The 16,680-nt window shown below is 36.6% G+C and overlaps 1 protein-coding gene across 4 annotated transcripts in view; it reads left to right on the plus strand.

Moving 5' to 3' along the window:
* ADSS2 (adenylosuccinate synthase 2) overlaps nucleotides 1-16,680 on the plus strand; it is a 39,771-nt gene that overhangs the window by 14,144 nt on the left and 8,947 nt on the right. For 2 of the 4 annotated variants that reach the window (XR_011535255.1, XM_008509762.2), the window contains exons 4-9: nucleotides 1,764-1,814; nucleotides 11,872-11,938; nucleotides 12,209-12,316; nucleotides 13,321-13,402; nucleotides 15,503-15,629; nucleotides 16,361-16,515. Coding sequence is in view for 3 of the 4 variants with exons in the window: in XM_008509762.2 (XP_008507984.2) it covers nucleotides 1,764-1,814; nucleotides 11,872-11,938; nucleotides 12,209-12,316; nucleotides 13,321-13,402; nucleotides 15,503-15,629; nucleotides 16,361-16,515 (590 nt within the window). In the remaining variant the exon portion in view is untranslated. Of the gene's footprint in view, nucleotides 1-1,763; nucleotides 1,815-3,660; nucleotides 4,060-6,724; nucleotides 6,792-7,333; nucleotides 7,395-7,944; nucleotides 8,771-11,871; nucleotides 11,939-12,208; nucleotides 12,317-13,320; nucleotides 13,403-15,502; nucleotides 15,630-16,360; nucleotides 16,516-16,680 lie in introns of those variants that run through there. The other 2 variants (XM_070602122.1, XM_008509763.2) reach the window with 2 other exon arrangements.

Here is a 16,680-nt window from a genome sequence, read left to right on the forward strand (position 1 = left end):
TGTCAGTTGTTACATTTTACTCATTATAATCAGTATTTTAAACAAAAGACAAACATAATAAGGGCATTGTGTCAGTCCTGATTTTTTTACACATGGGTCATCTGCAAACTTTGGTAGCTAGAATTACTATATATTGGTGAGAAAACTCTAGGAAATTTGTGAGTTCCTTTTGTCATTTGTGCTTGTTAGCATCCTCTTCTGCCCAAACCAAAAATTAGCTTAGGGCAGCCAGGAAGCCCGGAGACCCGTTCTGCACGCTGTCGGTCTTGCTTTCTGGAGGGTCTGGAGCCCCTTGGTTACTGTCACCCAAGGATAAGGAGGGTTGTTTAAGTCCCACCCTCCAAATGAGAGAGAAGCTCCTTCTGTGCCGTGCGTCCACTTCCATCTCTTTAAAAAAAATGAAATAAAAATCCCTCAATTTCCTGCCTTTCCTAGTCTCTGGACTTTTGGAAGTCTCATTACATTCAGCCTTGGCTGTGTTGCTAGGGTTGGAGGGGGGTTTGGCAATGCAAATAGTATACAGTTGAGGAGAATCGTTAGTGTGGTTTCTCCTTAGCTTAACTCCTGTTTAAAATACTCAACTCGACTCTGTTGTTAAAGGTTCTTGTTCAGGTTTACAAGGAGCAATCTGTCCTCAAGTGTTCTTAACTAAATCTGACTTCACAGAGTCCTGTCTTGTGCCCCTGCATTTTTCCCTGTGCACTGGTGTCTGCTTTTTAAATTATCAATTTGAGATTCCCATGCTTGTCTGTTCTCCTTCATCCCTTTAAAAATTGTGCCCTGCTCTTTTTCCGTCACTTGTATAACCCAGCTGAATCCACTTTACTGAGTTTCTTTGTAATATTTTCTTTATGATATGCCTTAAACTAACTTTAGAATTCATATTTACATGTCAAAACAGCTATCGAGGGGGAGGCTTAATATTCCGGTTTGTCTGTTAGCACATCACCAAGGAGATTTTCCTTTTTAGTCTCTAAGGAGTAATTTTCAAAACAAATCTTTGGATATTATCAAAAATAACAACTAATTTTTAATACACAAAGATTAGTTTTGAAAACGTTTGGAGCTTGGCAGCTTATCCTTAGAATGCATATAGCCTGCTAAGGTACTGTCTTTAAAGAAAAATATCTCTTTAGATTCATTTATCTATTCATTCAGCAGTCCTTTCTTTGAACACTTACTGGATGACAGGCCCTGTGCTGTGAGCACTCACGCCGGCTCTCAGGTATTCACAGTTAAGCGGGGAGAGATATTTATGTATCTCGTTACAATTCAGTGTGCTAAGTGTGGTAATTGATAGTCCTTTGGAGGAATTAGTGAGAACGTTTTGTTATTTTGTTTACTCACACTTTTTATAGTTGTCTTTTGGGGAAGAGTGCCATTCCCTTACTCCCTTTGCTCAAAATTCCCCCTTCTCTGCACCTGACTCCCCCTCCCCCCACCTCCAAGAAAAATAGTATGTTCCTACTATTTGCTTTTTGGATTCATAGAAGTATTTTGTGTGGATATGGCTGGCTTGACTTTGGTGCTTTTTAGAGTGAAACATTTAGAAAGATAGAATTTGTGAATGAATTTTTGTATGTATAATGAATGACAGGTGAGAGAATTCTTGTTAAATATGTTTCCTATGCAGAAGAAAAGATACAAAAGAGGTTACTTCAGTGAAAAACACTTTTAAACATTGTGTTTCTAAAGAATTTTAAGATTTAAAAATTATTATACAAAATATTCAATTAAATATATCTTTTCCCCCTTCCCTTTAGGTCTAGAAGGCTGGGAAAAAAGACTTATCATATCTGACAGAGCTCATATTGGTAAGGGGGACATAATGCATTTATTTTTAACGATCTTTTTATCAGAAATTGATCACATGAAAGCATTTAGTAACCATTTTGTCTTTGAATTTTAGTGGAAACTAAGTAGGATGGATTGTAACATAGTCATGAGCCACATAATGACGGTTCCGTCAACAACAGACCACATATATGGCGGTGGTCCCATAAGATTAGTATCACACAGCCTAGGTGTGTAGTAGGCTATACCATCTGGGTTTGTGTAAGTGTGCTCTGCGTTATTCTCACAGCAACGAAATCACCTAACGAGCGTGTCTCAGAATATATCCCGATCATTAGGCGATGCATGACTGTAATTGGGTTCCAACTACTGAAATCTTATTAATTTTTTTATTTTTTTCTGTTTTTAATGAGGGCTAGGCTAAAATTTACCTATTTCTGAATAAAGAGTTAGGTAAGCAAATGGATAATATAAGCAGTATTTCATGAGACATTGCTTTTGTTGACCATTTTAAACTCCTGATTTAAAAAATAATCATACTCTCAGCCTGTCACCTATATAGTTTAAAATATTTTTTGGTTATTAGCTTGTCTTAGTAATTTTATATATCGTCGCTATACACTCATGTGCCACATAATGACATTTTGGTTTGTGACAGACTGCATATATGATGGGAGTCCCATAAAATTAGTAACATCTAGCCTAGGTGTGTAGTAGGGTATACCACCTAGGTTTGTGTAAGTGTGCTCTGTGATGTTCACACAATGACAAAATTGCCTACTGATGCATTTCTCAGAACACATCCCTGTCATTAAGCAGCGAGTAACCGTAGTGCGGTAACATAGAAAACAATATAGTGTTGTTAATATTTTTTCTTACTGACAGTCTCTTAGGTATATAATGAAAAGTGTTTTTGTGGATTACTGTTGTAGTATTTTTGTCTGCTTACACTCACTAATTGTTAACCTTATACATGTTTTATTCTGTTACCATGAGTCATCTTTAGCTTCTTTTCCTTTCCTGGTTTTAATGTATATAGCCTTTTGGTATTCTTTGCGTCTGTCTTGTGGATAAAGTGTTAGATGATTAAAGCCACTGCTTATCTTCAGAACTTTCCAATGGTCCTTTGTCATCTGCTGTGTGAAATTCAATCTTAATTTGAGTACCACAATTAAGGATTGCAAAATAGGATGAAACTTGGTCTGTCCCCTTTGAGTAACTTATAGCCTTAATATACATAATCAGATAGTTAGTTTGCTATGTGTAGGTGTAAACATATACTGATGGTATTAGTCTCTTGGAATAAACATAGTGTTTAGAGATACGTCTGTTCCTGCTTGGATTCTCCCCTTTCTTCTTCATTAAAATGCTTCAGGTCTGTCACTTGACAGTTTGTCTCCTTGGGAATAGCACAGTGGTTAAGCAAGTTACTTAACTACTTTAGACTACAAAAACCAAAGAAACTGGTAATGCAGAGGGGTCAAAGGACCAGAGTAATAGGTAAGTAATGTGGTATAAACCATAACAAATTTGAATTAATTTTATGATTTTGTTATATTTCTTTAATAATGATTTTTCCTTTTCCATGAACTTGTGTCCTTAAAAGAAAGTATTTCTGATAGAGGAGGACTGAGCCCAGAGAGGATAGCTTGAACTAAAATTTAGATGTTAGTAGTAATATGTGTAATAGTGTGCTTTAAGCATGTGTTACTAAAATGTCTATAAGAAACGTTTTTAGTACAGTCAATTCTAAAATGATGAAAAGAAGTAAATAGTGTCATAAAAAAATCAAATAGTTAACTGGAAAATTGCTGAGAATCATTGCTATAAAACCACCTCAGTTTTTTGCCTGACTCTCTTACCATAGGACTGAAAGGACAGTCCTGTAAGCTCCATTGTAATTACAGCATCAGAACCCTCATTTCAGAGCTAAGCACGGGACCTAGTCTGGTACATAGATGTTTAAAAATTAATTTATTTCTTTCCGAGGCTTTTCTAAGTTTCCCGTAAAATCATGAGATTAAGTCAGTACAAAGAATAAGCATTTGATTTTGTTGATTGTCTCTATTTGTTTACTGTTTCATTGGTTTTTGCTCTTTATTATTCCGTTCTTTCTTTCTTTGGGTTTAATTTACTCTCTTCCTAGCCTCTTGAGAAGTTTGTTAGATCATTGACCTTTAGACCTTTATTTTCTAATACAGTGATGTGCTGCTTAACAACGTTTCAGTCAGTGATGGAATGCATATACCATGGTGGTCTTACAAGGTTAGTTCCATACAGCCTAGGTGTGTAGTAGGCTATACCGTCTAGGTTTGTGTGAGTACAGTGATGAAATCAGCTACTGTCACATTTCTCAGAACATACACTTGTTACGTGGCGTATGACTGTATGAGCAGTCAGTGCTATAGACATATCCCTCTAATGCTACCTTAGCTACATTTTACAAATATTGACATTTTGTATGTTTATTTCTGTTCATTTGAAAATACTTTGTAATTTTTTTGTGATTTCTGATTGACCGTGAGATATTGAGGAATATGTTGTTTATATTTCCAAATACTGGAACATTTTCCTGATCTCTGTATTATTTATTTCTAATTTAGTTTTGTTGTACACAGAGTATACTGTATGATCTCAGTCTTTTTAAATTTATGGAGACTTGTTTTATGGCCCAGGATGTGGTCTATTTTGGTGAATGTTCTCCATGCACTTAGAATATGTGTTTTGTTATTTGTTGAATAGTGGTTTTTTTTTTTAAATTAAGATTATGATAGATTACAACCTTGTGAGATTTCAGTTGTACATTATTGTTAGTAATGTTGTGGATACACCACTTCACCCTTTGTGCCCTCCCCCCACCCCTCCTTTTCCCTCGTAACCACCGATCGGTTCTCCTTGTCTATATGTTAACTTCCACCTATAAGTGGGGTCATATAGAGTTCATCTTTCTCTGTCTGGCTTATTTCGCTTAACATAATACCCTCAAGGTCCATCCATGCTGATGCGAATGGAACAATTTGTTCCTTTTTTATGGCCGAGTAGTATTCCATTGTGTATATATACCATATCTTGTTTATACAGTCGTCAGTTTCTGGGCATTTAGGTTGGTTCCACGTCTTGGCTATTGTAAATAATGCTGCGATGAACATAGGGGTGCACGGGATTCTTGGGATTGCTGATTTCAGGTTCTTAGGATAGATACCCAGTAGTGGGATGGCTGGATCATAAGGTGTTTCTATTTTTAACTTTTTGAGAAATCTCCATACTGTTTTCCATAGTGGCTGCACCAGTTTGCATTCCCACCAACAGTATATGAGGGTTCCTTTTTCTCCACAACCTGTCCAACATTTGTCACTTTTGGTTTTGGATATTTTTGCCAATCTAACGGGTATAAGGTGATATCTTAGTGTAGTTTTGATTTGCATTTCCCTGATGATTAGTGATGATGAACATCTTCCCATGTGTCTGTTGGCCATACTTATATCTTCTTTGGAGAAATGTCTGTTCATGTCCTCTGCCCGTTTTTTGATCGGGTTGTTTGTTTTTTTGTTGTTAAGCTGTGTGAGTTCTTTGTATGTTATGGAGATTAATCCTTTGTCGGATAAGTAGCTTGTAAATACAAATGTCAGTTAAATCAAATTGGATGATAGTGTTGTTCAAATTTTCTGTATCCTAACTGATTTTCTGTTTACTTGCTTTGTCAATTACTGAGACAGAGGTGTGTTGAAACCTCCAACAGTAATTGTGGATTTGTTTATTTTTCTCTTCAACTCTGTCAGTTTATGCTTGGTGTGCCTTGAAGCTCTGTTAGGTACATGTATATTTAAAATTATGTTGTGTTTTTTCTTTTTTTGAGGAAGATCAGTCCTGTGCTAACATCTGCTGCCAATCCTCCTCTTTTTTGCTGAGGAAGACTGGCCCTGAGCTAACATCCATGCCCATCTTCCTCCATTTTATATGTGGGATGCCTACCACAGCATGGCTTGCTAAGTGATGCCTTGTCCACACTTGGGATCTGAACCAGGGAACCCCGGGCTGCTGAAGCGCAACATGAGCACTTAACCACTGCTCCACCGGGCTGGCCCCACCACTAGAGCTTTCTTAAGATTAGTATGGTGTATCTTTATGCACAGTGTATCTTTTTCAATCCTCTGATAATCTTTAACCTATCTGTATCTTTGTATTTATGGTGCATTTATTATAGACAAAATATAGTTGGGTGTTGCATTTATTGATTGTGACCATGTGACTTTTAATTGGAGTGTTTAGACCAATTACTTTTTACTACAGTTAATTATCAGTATGATTGAATTTATATCTGCTCTTTGTTTTCTGTTTGTTCTATCTGTTCTTTGTCTTTTTTCTTCTTTTCCTGATTTCTTTTAGATTTAATATTTTAAATATTATCTCCATTATTAGCTTATTAGCTATACCTCTTATTTTATGAATTTTAGTAGTTGCTCTAGGGTCTACAGTATGCATCTTTTAATTATTACGATCTATCTTAAAAGAACATAACATTTAACCTAAGGTCCTTACAACAGAATGCTTGCATTTCCCTTGTCCACTCCTTTGTGTTACTGTCATACATTTCACATCTACATTGTTATAAATGCCACAACACATTGTGAATATTTTTGCTTTGAACAGTCAGTTTTCTTTTAAAGAAATTTAAAAATGAGTAAGTTGTTGGCCCCCTCTTTACATTAGCATACTTCAGCAAGTATGCAAAGAACTTTCTGTTACCTTACAGTTGTGCCCTGTCTCATTAAATCCATAACAAAGTTTGTAATATAAGAGGTGCTTATTAAGGAAAAGAAACTTGAGAAATGGCTGAGACTTAAAAATTTTTTTTGAACGTTTGAAATCTAAGTTTGTTGTTGTCTCTTCTTTGATTCAACAATTATCTATTGAATGCCTACTCTGCCAGGTACAGTCTGGGCGCTGAGGATCCTGCAGTAGCAGAGACTAATAAAAATCCCGTAATGGAGCGTAAGGTATAGTAGTGAAGACAGATAATAAACACAATAAATAAGTAAATGTACCATAGCATACAGTGATGAGTTCTGAGGAGATAAGGTAAATCAGAGGAAAGAGTGGGGTAGTGTTGGGAAGCAGCCGAGGAGGTTTCACAGAGGTGACATTTGAGTAAAGACCTGAAGGAGATGCAAGATGAATAAGTTCTACAGGTGTGCTCTATGAGACTGACGAGCTGATAGGAGGCTATAGATAACAGATTTTTAAGTCACAATACAGCATTGCTAAGAGGGTAGATCTCATGTTAACTGGCAACAATTTTAAAAAAAGAAAGACCTGAGGAGGTATGAGAAGCAAGCAAAGTGGATATTACATGCACTGAGGCTCACACTGGACACGGTAATGCATAAAACCTTCATAGTGTCAATAAAACTTAACATATAATAGGGAAAAACAAATAATAAAGTGGTATTAATAAAATGACTAAAGGTGCACAGTTATTTTTAATGTTAAAGATTAGATCAAATCCCCAAGGTGGTATTTTTTTATTTTCACTATCTAGGCTCTAGAAAATGGAAGAATATTCAAAGCGACTTCAGACAAAGACTGTTCCTTCAAAAATGGTAATAGTGGAGGTTTTAAGGCTCCATGCCACAATGAAGCTTTATGACAGTAATTGTTCTGATTGCACTAATAGCTTCCTGGGGCCTAGAAAAACTGGCAAGGTACTAATTTCTGAAAAATATGGTTCACCTGTTTTCCATCAACCTTTTATTTGTGGTTTGCACGTTGCCTTTGTAACTTCTTTGAACATAGAAAATAAAACAAATATTAAAATGCAAATGCTTTTTTTATTCAAAAGAAATGGTGAACTCTGTGATCTCAGTCTTGTCATAACTGATTTGCAAAGTCCGAGTTTAAGGAACTAACTCTTAAGAACTATTCTGGCCCCTCAAAAGTAGATAAGAAACGCTGTTGGCTGGGCACCAAAATAGGAATATGATAATAAAGTACATGATCCTATAGTATATGATACCTATTTATTGGCCAAGGTCTAAAATCTGTGTGATAGAAGTGAGTAAGCATTTTAATGTACAACATACAGCAAAGTGCACAAAAAGTATACGAGTATTTTACCCCTTTAATCATCTTATTATGTACCTTATTTTACAGAGCCTTCCTGGTACCCTATAAAGCTATTTTGTTAACCAAGGACATGAAAAACCTGTACACTGAAAACTGTAAGACACTGATGAAAGAAATTAAAGAAGACACAAATAAATGGAAAGATATTTTGTGCTCGTGGGTTGGAAGAATTAATATTGTTAACTTGTCCATACTGCCCAAGGCAATGTACAGATTCAATGCAATTCCTATCAAAATTCCAATGGCATTTTTCACAGAAATAGAACAAACAGTCCTAAAATTTGTATGGAACCCCAAAAGACCCCTAATAGGCAAAGCACCTTCACAGCTCGAGGCATCATGGTCTTTGATTTCAAACTATATTAGCGAGCTATAGTAATCAAGACAGTGTGGTATTAGCATGGAAACAGACACACAGATCAATGGAGTGGAATAGAGAGCTTAGAAATATACCCACACATAAATAATCAATTAATTTACAACAAAGAAGCCAAAAATATGCATTGGGGAAAGGATAGTCTCTTCAGTAAATGGTGTTGGGAAAATTAGACAGCTATATGCAAAAGAGTGAAACTGGACCACTATCTTACACCATACGCAAAAACTAACTTAAAATGAGATTAAAGACTTGAATGTAAGGCCTGAGACCATAAAACTTCTGGAAGAAAATATAGGTGGTAAGTTCCTTGACGTCAATCTTGGTGATGATTTTTTGGATTTGACACCAAAAGGAAAGGCAACCAAAGCAAAAGTAAACAAATGGGACTACATCAAACTAAAAAGCTTCTCCACAGCAAAGGAAGCCATCAACAAAACGAAAAGGCAGCCTACTGAAAGGCAGATCACATATGGGGTAAGGGATTAACATCCAAAATATATAAAGAATTCATAGAACTCAATAGCAAAACAGCAAACAATCCAATTAAAAAATGGGCAGAGGATCTGAATAGACATTTCTCCAAAGAAGACATACGGGTGGCTGACAGGTACGAGAAAAGGTGCTCAGCGTTGCTAATCATCAGGGAAATGCAAATCAGAACCACACCTGTTAGAATGGCTATTATCAAAAAGACAAGAGATAATAAGTGTTAGCAATGATGTGGAGAAAAGGGAACCCTTGTGCACTGTCAGTGAGAATGTAACTTGCTGCGGCCACTATGGAAAACAGTATGGAGGTTCTTCAGAAAATTAGAATTAGAACTACTGTGTGATTCAGCAATTCTACTTCTGGGTATTTATCTGAAGGGAACAAACACTAACTTGAAAAAAGTATATGCACTCTCATGTTTATTGCAGCATTCTTTACAATAGCCAAGACATGGAAGCAACCCGAGCGTCCATCGATGGATAAATGTAGAAAGAAGCGTGTGTGTATGTCTGTATATACACATGTACCCAATGGAATATTATTCAGCCATAAAAAAGAAGGAAATCTTGCCATTTGTGACAACATGGATGGACCTTGAGGACATGCTAAGTGAAATAAGTCAGACAGAGAAAGGCAAATACTGTATGATCTCACTTATACGTGGGATCTAAAAATGAAAAACTAAGTTTATGGACACAGAGAACAGATTGGTGGCTGCCAGAGGCATGGGAGGGGTGGGCAAAATGGGTGGAAGTGCTCAAGAGGTACAGACTTCCAGTTACAAAGTAAATATCTTATGGGGATGTAATATACAGCATGGAGACTATAGTTAATAATACTATATTGGATATTTGAAACTTAAGACAGTAGATCTTAAAAGTTCTCATCAAGAGAAAACAGTTTGTAGCTGTGTATAGTGATGGATGTTAACTAAACTTATTGTGGTGATCATTTAAGGATACATATAAATATTGAATCGTTATGTTGTACACCTGAAACTGTTCTATGTCAGGTATATCTTGATTACAAAAAAAAGCTACTCTAATGATCTTTCCTAGTCATTAGCTACTCCCTTTCACCAAGGGTAAGCGCTATTATAGTCAGGCGTCGCTTAGTGTCAGGGATATGTTATGAGAAATATGTTGTTAGGTAGTTTTGTCGTCGTGCGAACATCGTAGAGTGCACTTACAGAAACCTAGGTGGTATAGCCTACTACACACGTAGGCTAGATGGTACTAATCTTATGGGACTCCTGTCATATATGCTTTCTGTCGTTGACCGAAACATGAGTTATGCAGCACATGACTCTATTACTTTTCTCACCCTAGGTTAGTTTTGCCTAGTTTTGAACTTTATGTAAAATTATACATTATGTAATCTCTTGTAGCTGACTTCCGCTCAACTTCATGAGATTCATTTTTGTTACACGAACAATATTTTATTCTTTTCCATTGCCATATAGTATCCCATTATATGAATGAATATGCCAGAATTTATTTATCCATTCTACCATTAATGAATATGTGAGTCATTTCCAATATTGAGTTATTACAAATAATGTTGCTCTGAACATTCTTGTAGCTGTCTTTTGGTGTAGAGTATGCCACTGTGGTTTAAGGAGGTTATTGCCACCTAGTGCTGTGGCACTGAGGCAAATAGTGATTTACGGGATAACTTTAAATCACACAATAAAAATTTAGTTTCTGTATCGTAATTAATGTACAGAAATGTCAGAACTCCCCTACTAGACCACCAGGGAAACCTGTTGATCAGACACAGCTGTGCAGAGGGGACTGCCTTGACAGTCCTGTAGGGCCTCAAGAGGGGGAACCAGGGTGGAGGACTTCGGAGGCTTTAGGGGCCAGGGTTAACCAGAGGGTGGTTTTAGGTCAGGTGTCCTCGAACTTTTCTAGTTTCACCATCTGTAACTACAATATTCTAATGCTAGAATCTTCTAATACTTCTAAATAGTTCTTTTACAGATGCCACCACTAGTTCCAGGAACCTTATATCAGTCATTCTCTTTGACATTTACACATTTCAGCTTATTTCGAAACAATAACAATCATTAGTGAAAAAAAGCCATGGTTAAATATACTAAAATGATGAAATTGCATACTTTAAATGGATGGATTTTATGGTATGTAGATTATATTCCCACAAGGCTGTTTAGAAAACAAATTAAAAAAAGAAGCCTTGGTTAAAAGTCCAGAGACCAAAATTCTAGGCCTTGCCTGTTCCATAAACTAGCTATTTATTCAGTCAGTAAATATTTGAGAACTTGTAGACAGAAAATCAACTACTAAGCTAAACTAACATGGTCTCAATACTCATAAAGTATTGGAGACAGAGGGCACAAGCTCCATGGTGCATCCAGGCATAGGAGGAGGCATGTTCAGACAGGAGAAGCACATGCCTCGTAGCCAGGACTTAAAAGAAGGCCCGTGTGCCCAGAGGGGCCGAGCCTAGTGTAAGATGAAAGGGCAGACTGTGCAAGGAGGACGTGTGAAAGAGTGGTCGTTTTCTTTTGAGCAATAGAGAGTCATTGAGTTTAAAAGTAAGGGAGTGGTGGCATCATACTTGTGTTTTGGGAGGAGAGCTTTGGCTGCATTAAACACTATGAATTAAAGATGTCCAGGAGTGGAGATAGGCACACTGATTAGGGGACTACAGTTTGGTGAGAGGTGATGGAAGCTTGGGCCTACTGCGGGAGAGGGAGATGTGGGAATAATTCCCGGATTTCTGGAGTTCAGAACTTGAAGAAAAGAGATACCTTAGTAAAGTGAGGTTTATAGAATTGTAGGGTAGGGTGTTCCAAAATTACCCTCTTAAGGACTCATTTTTAAACTAGCATAGACTGCAGTAAATAGGAACGAACAATCAGTTGTATTTTCATATTAATATAGCAGTTGGCGTTATAACCTTGACTTTCACCATTATTGTCATGTTTTAAAATGTATCCATTTATTTGTCATAATGATGTTAGGCTGAAGGGATTTATATCTTCAGTGATTTAAAATGCATTATCTTATGCTTTCCTATATTTCTTTCAACAACAACTGTGATTTTGCCTTTTTTCTCCTCAGTATTTGATTTTCATCAAGCAGCTGATGGTATCCAGGAACAACAGAGACAAGAACAAGCAGGAAAAAAGTATGATATTTTGTGTGTGCACAGTTTAAGCATATCCAGACCCTTATGTTTAAATTCTAGGCCAGAGGATTAAGGAAAAAAGTATTAGAATATCGTGTTTAGATTTCAGAGAAAATCAATAGGATTATGAAAAGAAAGTTAGGAGAAAGTTTTGCTAAACTTATAACAAAAACAGAAAATAGTCTAGTAATTTCATTCAGTGTGAAGATCCAACCACAAGAACTGCATCTTTCTTGTCTAATTCAAAACTCGTTTTGATTTGTTTTTAAGTTTGGGTACCACAAAAAAGGGCATTGGCCCGGTTTATTCCTCCAAAGCTGCTCGCAGTGGACTCAGGATGTGCGATCTTGTCTCTGACTTCGATGACTTCTCTGAGAGGTAATGAACTTGTGTTTCAAAATGGAGAGCGAATGGATTTTTAGAATCTTTAAAACCCAGGATACACATTGGTAAAATCAGTATTCTAGTTGAATAGTGGTGGTTGGCTTTTTTATTTGGAATATTAAAGTTGTTTTTTATTACATTCTAATTGGTCCTTAATTTCCGGTTAACTTCATGAAAATAACATGATGATGATATCATAGTGGTACCTCAAGAAGACAAAGCCACAATTATAATTAAGGATTGGAGTTTAGAATGGTTTGCTAGGAAATAGAGATGTTTTCAGAGGGATGTTTCACTACTTTGGTGGGGTCACCATATCCTAGAGTCTTGGTCCTTAGATTTTTAGATCCAGAGGCATTATGTCCTCCTGCCTAGAAATAATTAGCCTCTCAGGTGCTAGTGAACTATTGTGTACCAAGCTCACCTTGAAAAATAGAAATGCGACATTCACACTTACTCTCTGTAGAAAAGTCTCCATGGGAAACCTAGTGATCATCAGAAAGCTATCTGGTGACTCAGTGATGGGGAGTCTGTTGGTTGCGTTTAATTACAGGTGGCATCAGAGGTGTGATGTGCTGTATCTGTTTTCGGTCAGCACTGTGTCTGTACTGTCAGGCCCCCACACTGGAATCTCGGAGGCAGACTGCTAGGGTCTCTTGGAAGTATCATGTGGACAGTACGCTTTGTTCTTCACACACTGTAACAATTAATTCAGATTTAAGTCTTATGGTTACAGATTTCAGTCATTCCCCCCCACTTGCACATATCACCTTAATTATATTGTTGATATTCCTGAACTTGAGTAAAAAATATCTAAGTGTATCATTTATTCATGAGACTGATAGCTCCTTTATTAGATTTAATGTCTCAGTGTAATTTCAGTTTGGGGTTTAATTTGTAGTTAAGACCACTTACGTACTGAAACCATTTGAATCATATATAATTATTCGGAATATTTTTAAACAGAGGTAACGTCTTGATTTATCTGTATTTCTCAGGTTCAAAGTTCTGGCTAACCAGTACAAATCTATATACCCCACTTTGGAAATAGACATTGAAGGGGAGTTACAAAAACTCAAGGTAATGCTTTCTGACCTTTATAATGACCGTTTTGAAAGTTGCTTGCCAAATTGGTACCTAGATCTTTATTCATTTAGACTTAGTGTTTGGAACTGAAAATATAAGAATAAAGAACATGTGGTCTTTAATTTCCTTTATGGAAATTACATTATGACTGAGAAGATAGACATTAAATAGTTTATAGTATCAGTACCAGACAGATACGTGTAAAGTATTATGGATAAGAACTGATAAAGCAAATCATTTGTCCTGTTCAAGTCTGAAAGCATATAGGCCTAAAAGGACATGGCACGTTTGAGTAACTTCACGTGATGCGGCTTCAGGAAAAGCTTGTGCAGGGAGCAGGGGGCAGGAGTAAGTCCCTGAAAACACGGTGAGACGAGCAGGGATCGAATCCTCGGTCTGGTATTGGCTTTAAGTGCAGTGACAGGGATGTCAGCTTTTATCTTGGAGATCATGAAAAGCTGCTGAATAATTTTGAAGCAGAAAAAGGACTAGATTTGTATTATGTAAAAATCACTCATAGCAGAGTGGAGGCCAGATCAACAAAGGGACAAATGAGGGATGGTAACTTTTCAAGCTAACCAGTCCATTTAGGAACTAAACCCCATAAGATCAATCTCTTTGGCGCTGTCCTCTTAAGAGACAGTCAGGTAATTAGCCAAAGATGAGACCACAGTTGGCAACTGCTAGGGCTCGGTAGTGCCTGAGTCAGTCAGTAGTCAGGCCTCCCATCCTTTCCACCCTTCCTTCCTGTACAGTCTTTGGAGAATTTCAGGCGGCTTCCTGAGTATCTGATTATTACTCCTTCTCTTCTATAAATAAATATGTACATCAGTTTCAGAACTGAATAGGAATTGATAAGCCTCATGCCATTCTAGAACAGTTGCAGACCTTAGGTCTGTCCACTCACTAAATTCCTAAAAAAATTGACCTTCAAGGAATATTCTAAATATTAGGTATTTGCATTTCATTGTATTCATTGTTGCTTAAAATAGACTGCCATTTTCTTTTCATTCTGTCATGCAACAAATATTTTAAATTTATTATTAGCAGCTTGGAAATATTTTTGTGCTAAAGTATGGGTATGGCTTTTCGATTTTATTTTATACATGTTCCATGTGAATGTAATGTAGATGAATAATGAACAGAACTGAGTAAGAAGGTTCTTAATAGGTGATATATTTTGAACCAGGGCTTTAATGAACAAGGGACGTGATGAATAGTATGTTCATTTCAGGCAAAAAAAGGACTAAAATAGGAATAAGCATGAGATTGGAGATTAGAGGCAAGGGGGGACCATACTTTGATCAATGGTCTAACATACTCAGGTGAGCTCTTGAGTGCATCTCAGAACTTCCGTACTTGTCTGGCTAAATATTTAAACATAGTTGCAACTAGGTTTTACTGCAGTTATACTATAGGCTTTTGGGGAAACTTTTTATATTACATTTTTAATTGACTTCTAAAATTAAGCAATATTATTAACACTAAATATGTTTTGAGAAAGTTTTATAATGCTCATGTGTAAAATAGTATTTGATATTCTTTACTAGTAATACTGCTGAGATATTTTACTGTAATGGAATACAATGGCACAAGAATATTGGCAATCAGTGATTGATATTTGCCTGCTTGACAATGTCACTTGTGGCCCTCACCACGTTTTAAGAATCACCCTGATGCAAAACTCATGGTTACATGGATTATAAATGTAGGTTTTAAAAAACCTCACAAAGTATAAAACACAATGTAATGTAGTCACTTCTTTTCATTTTCCTGAAAGCTGGTTTATGAAGTATGAGTACTTGGCTGTTGGGAAGGTTGTCATCATTATTTGTAGTGAGGTTGATATACAACCTTTGAGTTTCATTCTCTCTCTGCTTTTCTTGAGCTAGTATCTTTTTTCGGGCTCTGGAGAATCAGCATGAGAGACCAAAGCTAACCCAGATGTTCAGTAGGGTGAGCACCATCCCTAGTCCCTTTCCACTTGGCATCTGTCTGTTTTCACTCTCATAAAGTCAGGTGATTTGTACTCATATATGTTATATTGTAAATTTCTTAGTATAAATTGAAATTGGTTTTTGTCTTCCTATATAGGGTTATATGGAAAGGGTTAAACCGATGGTGAAAGATGGAGTTTATTTCCTCTATGAGGCCCTACATGGACCACCAAAGAAGATCCTGGTAGAAGGTGCAAATGCAGCGCTGCTAGACATCGACTTTGGTGAGTGAGACGGAGTCGCTGAGAGCTTAACCGAGCCCTGAAGGGCCTCAGATGGAATACTTAATGTCAGCATTAAGGAGTTTTGAAACAAGGCTTTTAGCTTGTGTGTTCAGAAATGATTGAAGTTTGTCATCTTATACTCATCTTTTCTTTAAAGGAGTGTTTTGGAAAACACAATACATGTGTTAAGTTTTGTAGTTCATTAGAAAAATAAAATCACTATTCAGGTCAGTGGGTTTGGGATTCTGTGAACTGTGATTTTTATTGTTTGGTCCTTGGTTCAACTATATAATGATTAAATGAATCCTATGGAAGGACCTTTATCTTTAATAATTCTGCCTTTTTTAAAACATCAGGAACCTAATATACATTGTTATTAAACATGCATATTCTAAGATCTATGGAAGATAGATTATAAGTCTCCAGAGTGGATAACACGAGGATTTTGGCATTAAACTATTTAGCAGTCCGTTAGATGAGTGCCCGCCATGCAGAGGCTGAGCAACTCAAGGAGCCTCTCCAGTGTAAGCACCATAGTTAAGCTCTAACCACCTGTTTCTATCTTATTAAAAGAGACAAAAAGAATTAAGAACATTGGGGCTTTGAGAGGGCAGTTACGGTTATATTCAAGTCTGTCAAATACCTAAAATATATTCAAATGCAGAATTTTCCCAGTAATTCTGTTTTAAAATTATGTGTGTATATATTATAATACTTGTTTCTATTTTTAGGAACTTACCCTTTCGTAACCTCTTCAAACTGTACAGTTGGAGGTGTTTGTACTGGATTGGGTATGCCCCCTCAAAATGTTGGAGAAGTGTATGGAGTTGTGAAAGCTTATACAACTAGAGTTGGTATTGGTGCCTTTCCTACAGAGCAAGACAATGTAAGCCTCAGTAAATCTGATCCAAAAAGTTTTAAAATAAAAATGCATGCTTTTTTTTCCTTAATGAATTCTTGTCTTCTGTGCATTTTACTTAATGTACAAGATTGATCAGAGCAATGTTAAAAAAAATTATACACACTTTTGTTGTTAGTGGCAGCAGCGTGG

Source organism: Equus przewalskii, chromosome 31, assembly GCF_037783145.1.
Source record: "Equus przewalskii isolate Varuska chromosome 31, EquPr2, whole genome shotgun sequence".
Classification (NCBI taxonomy): Eukaryota; Metazoa; Chordata; class Mammalia; order Perissodactyla; family Equidae; genus Equus; species Equus przewalskii.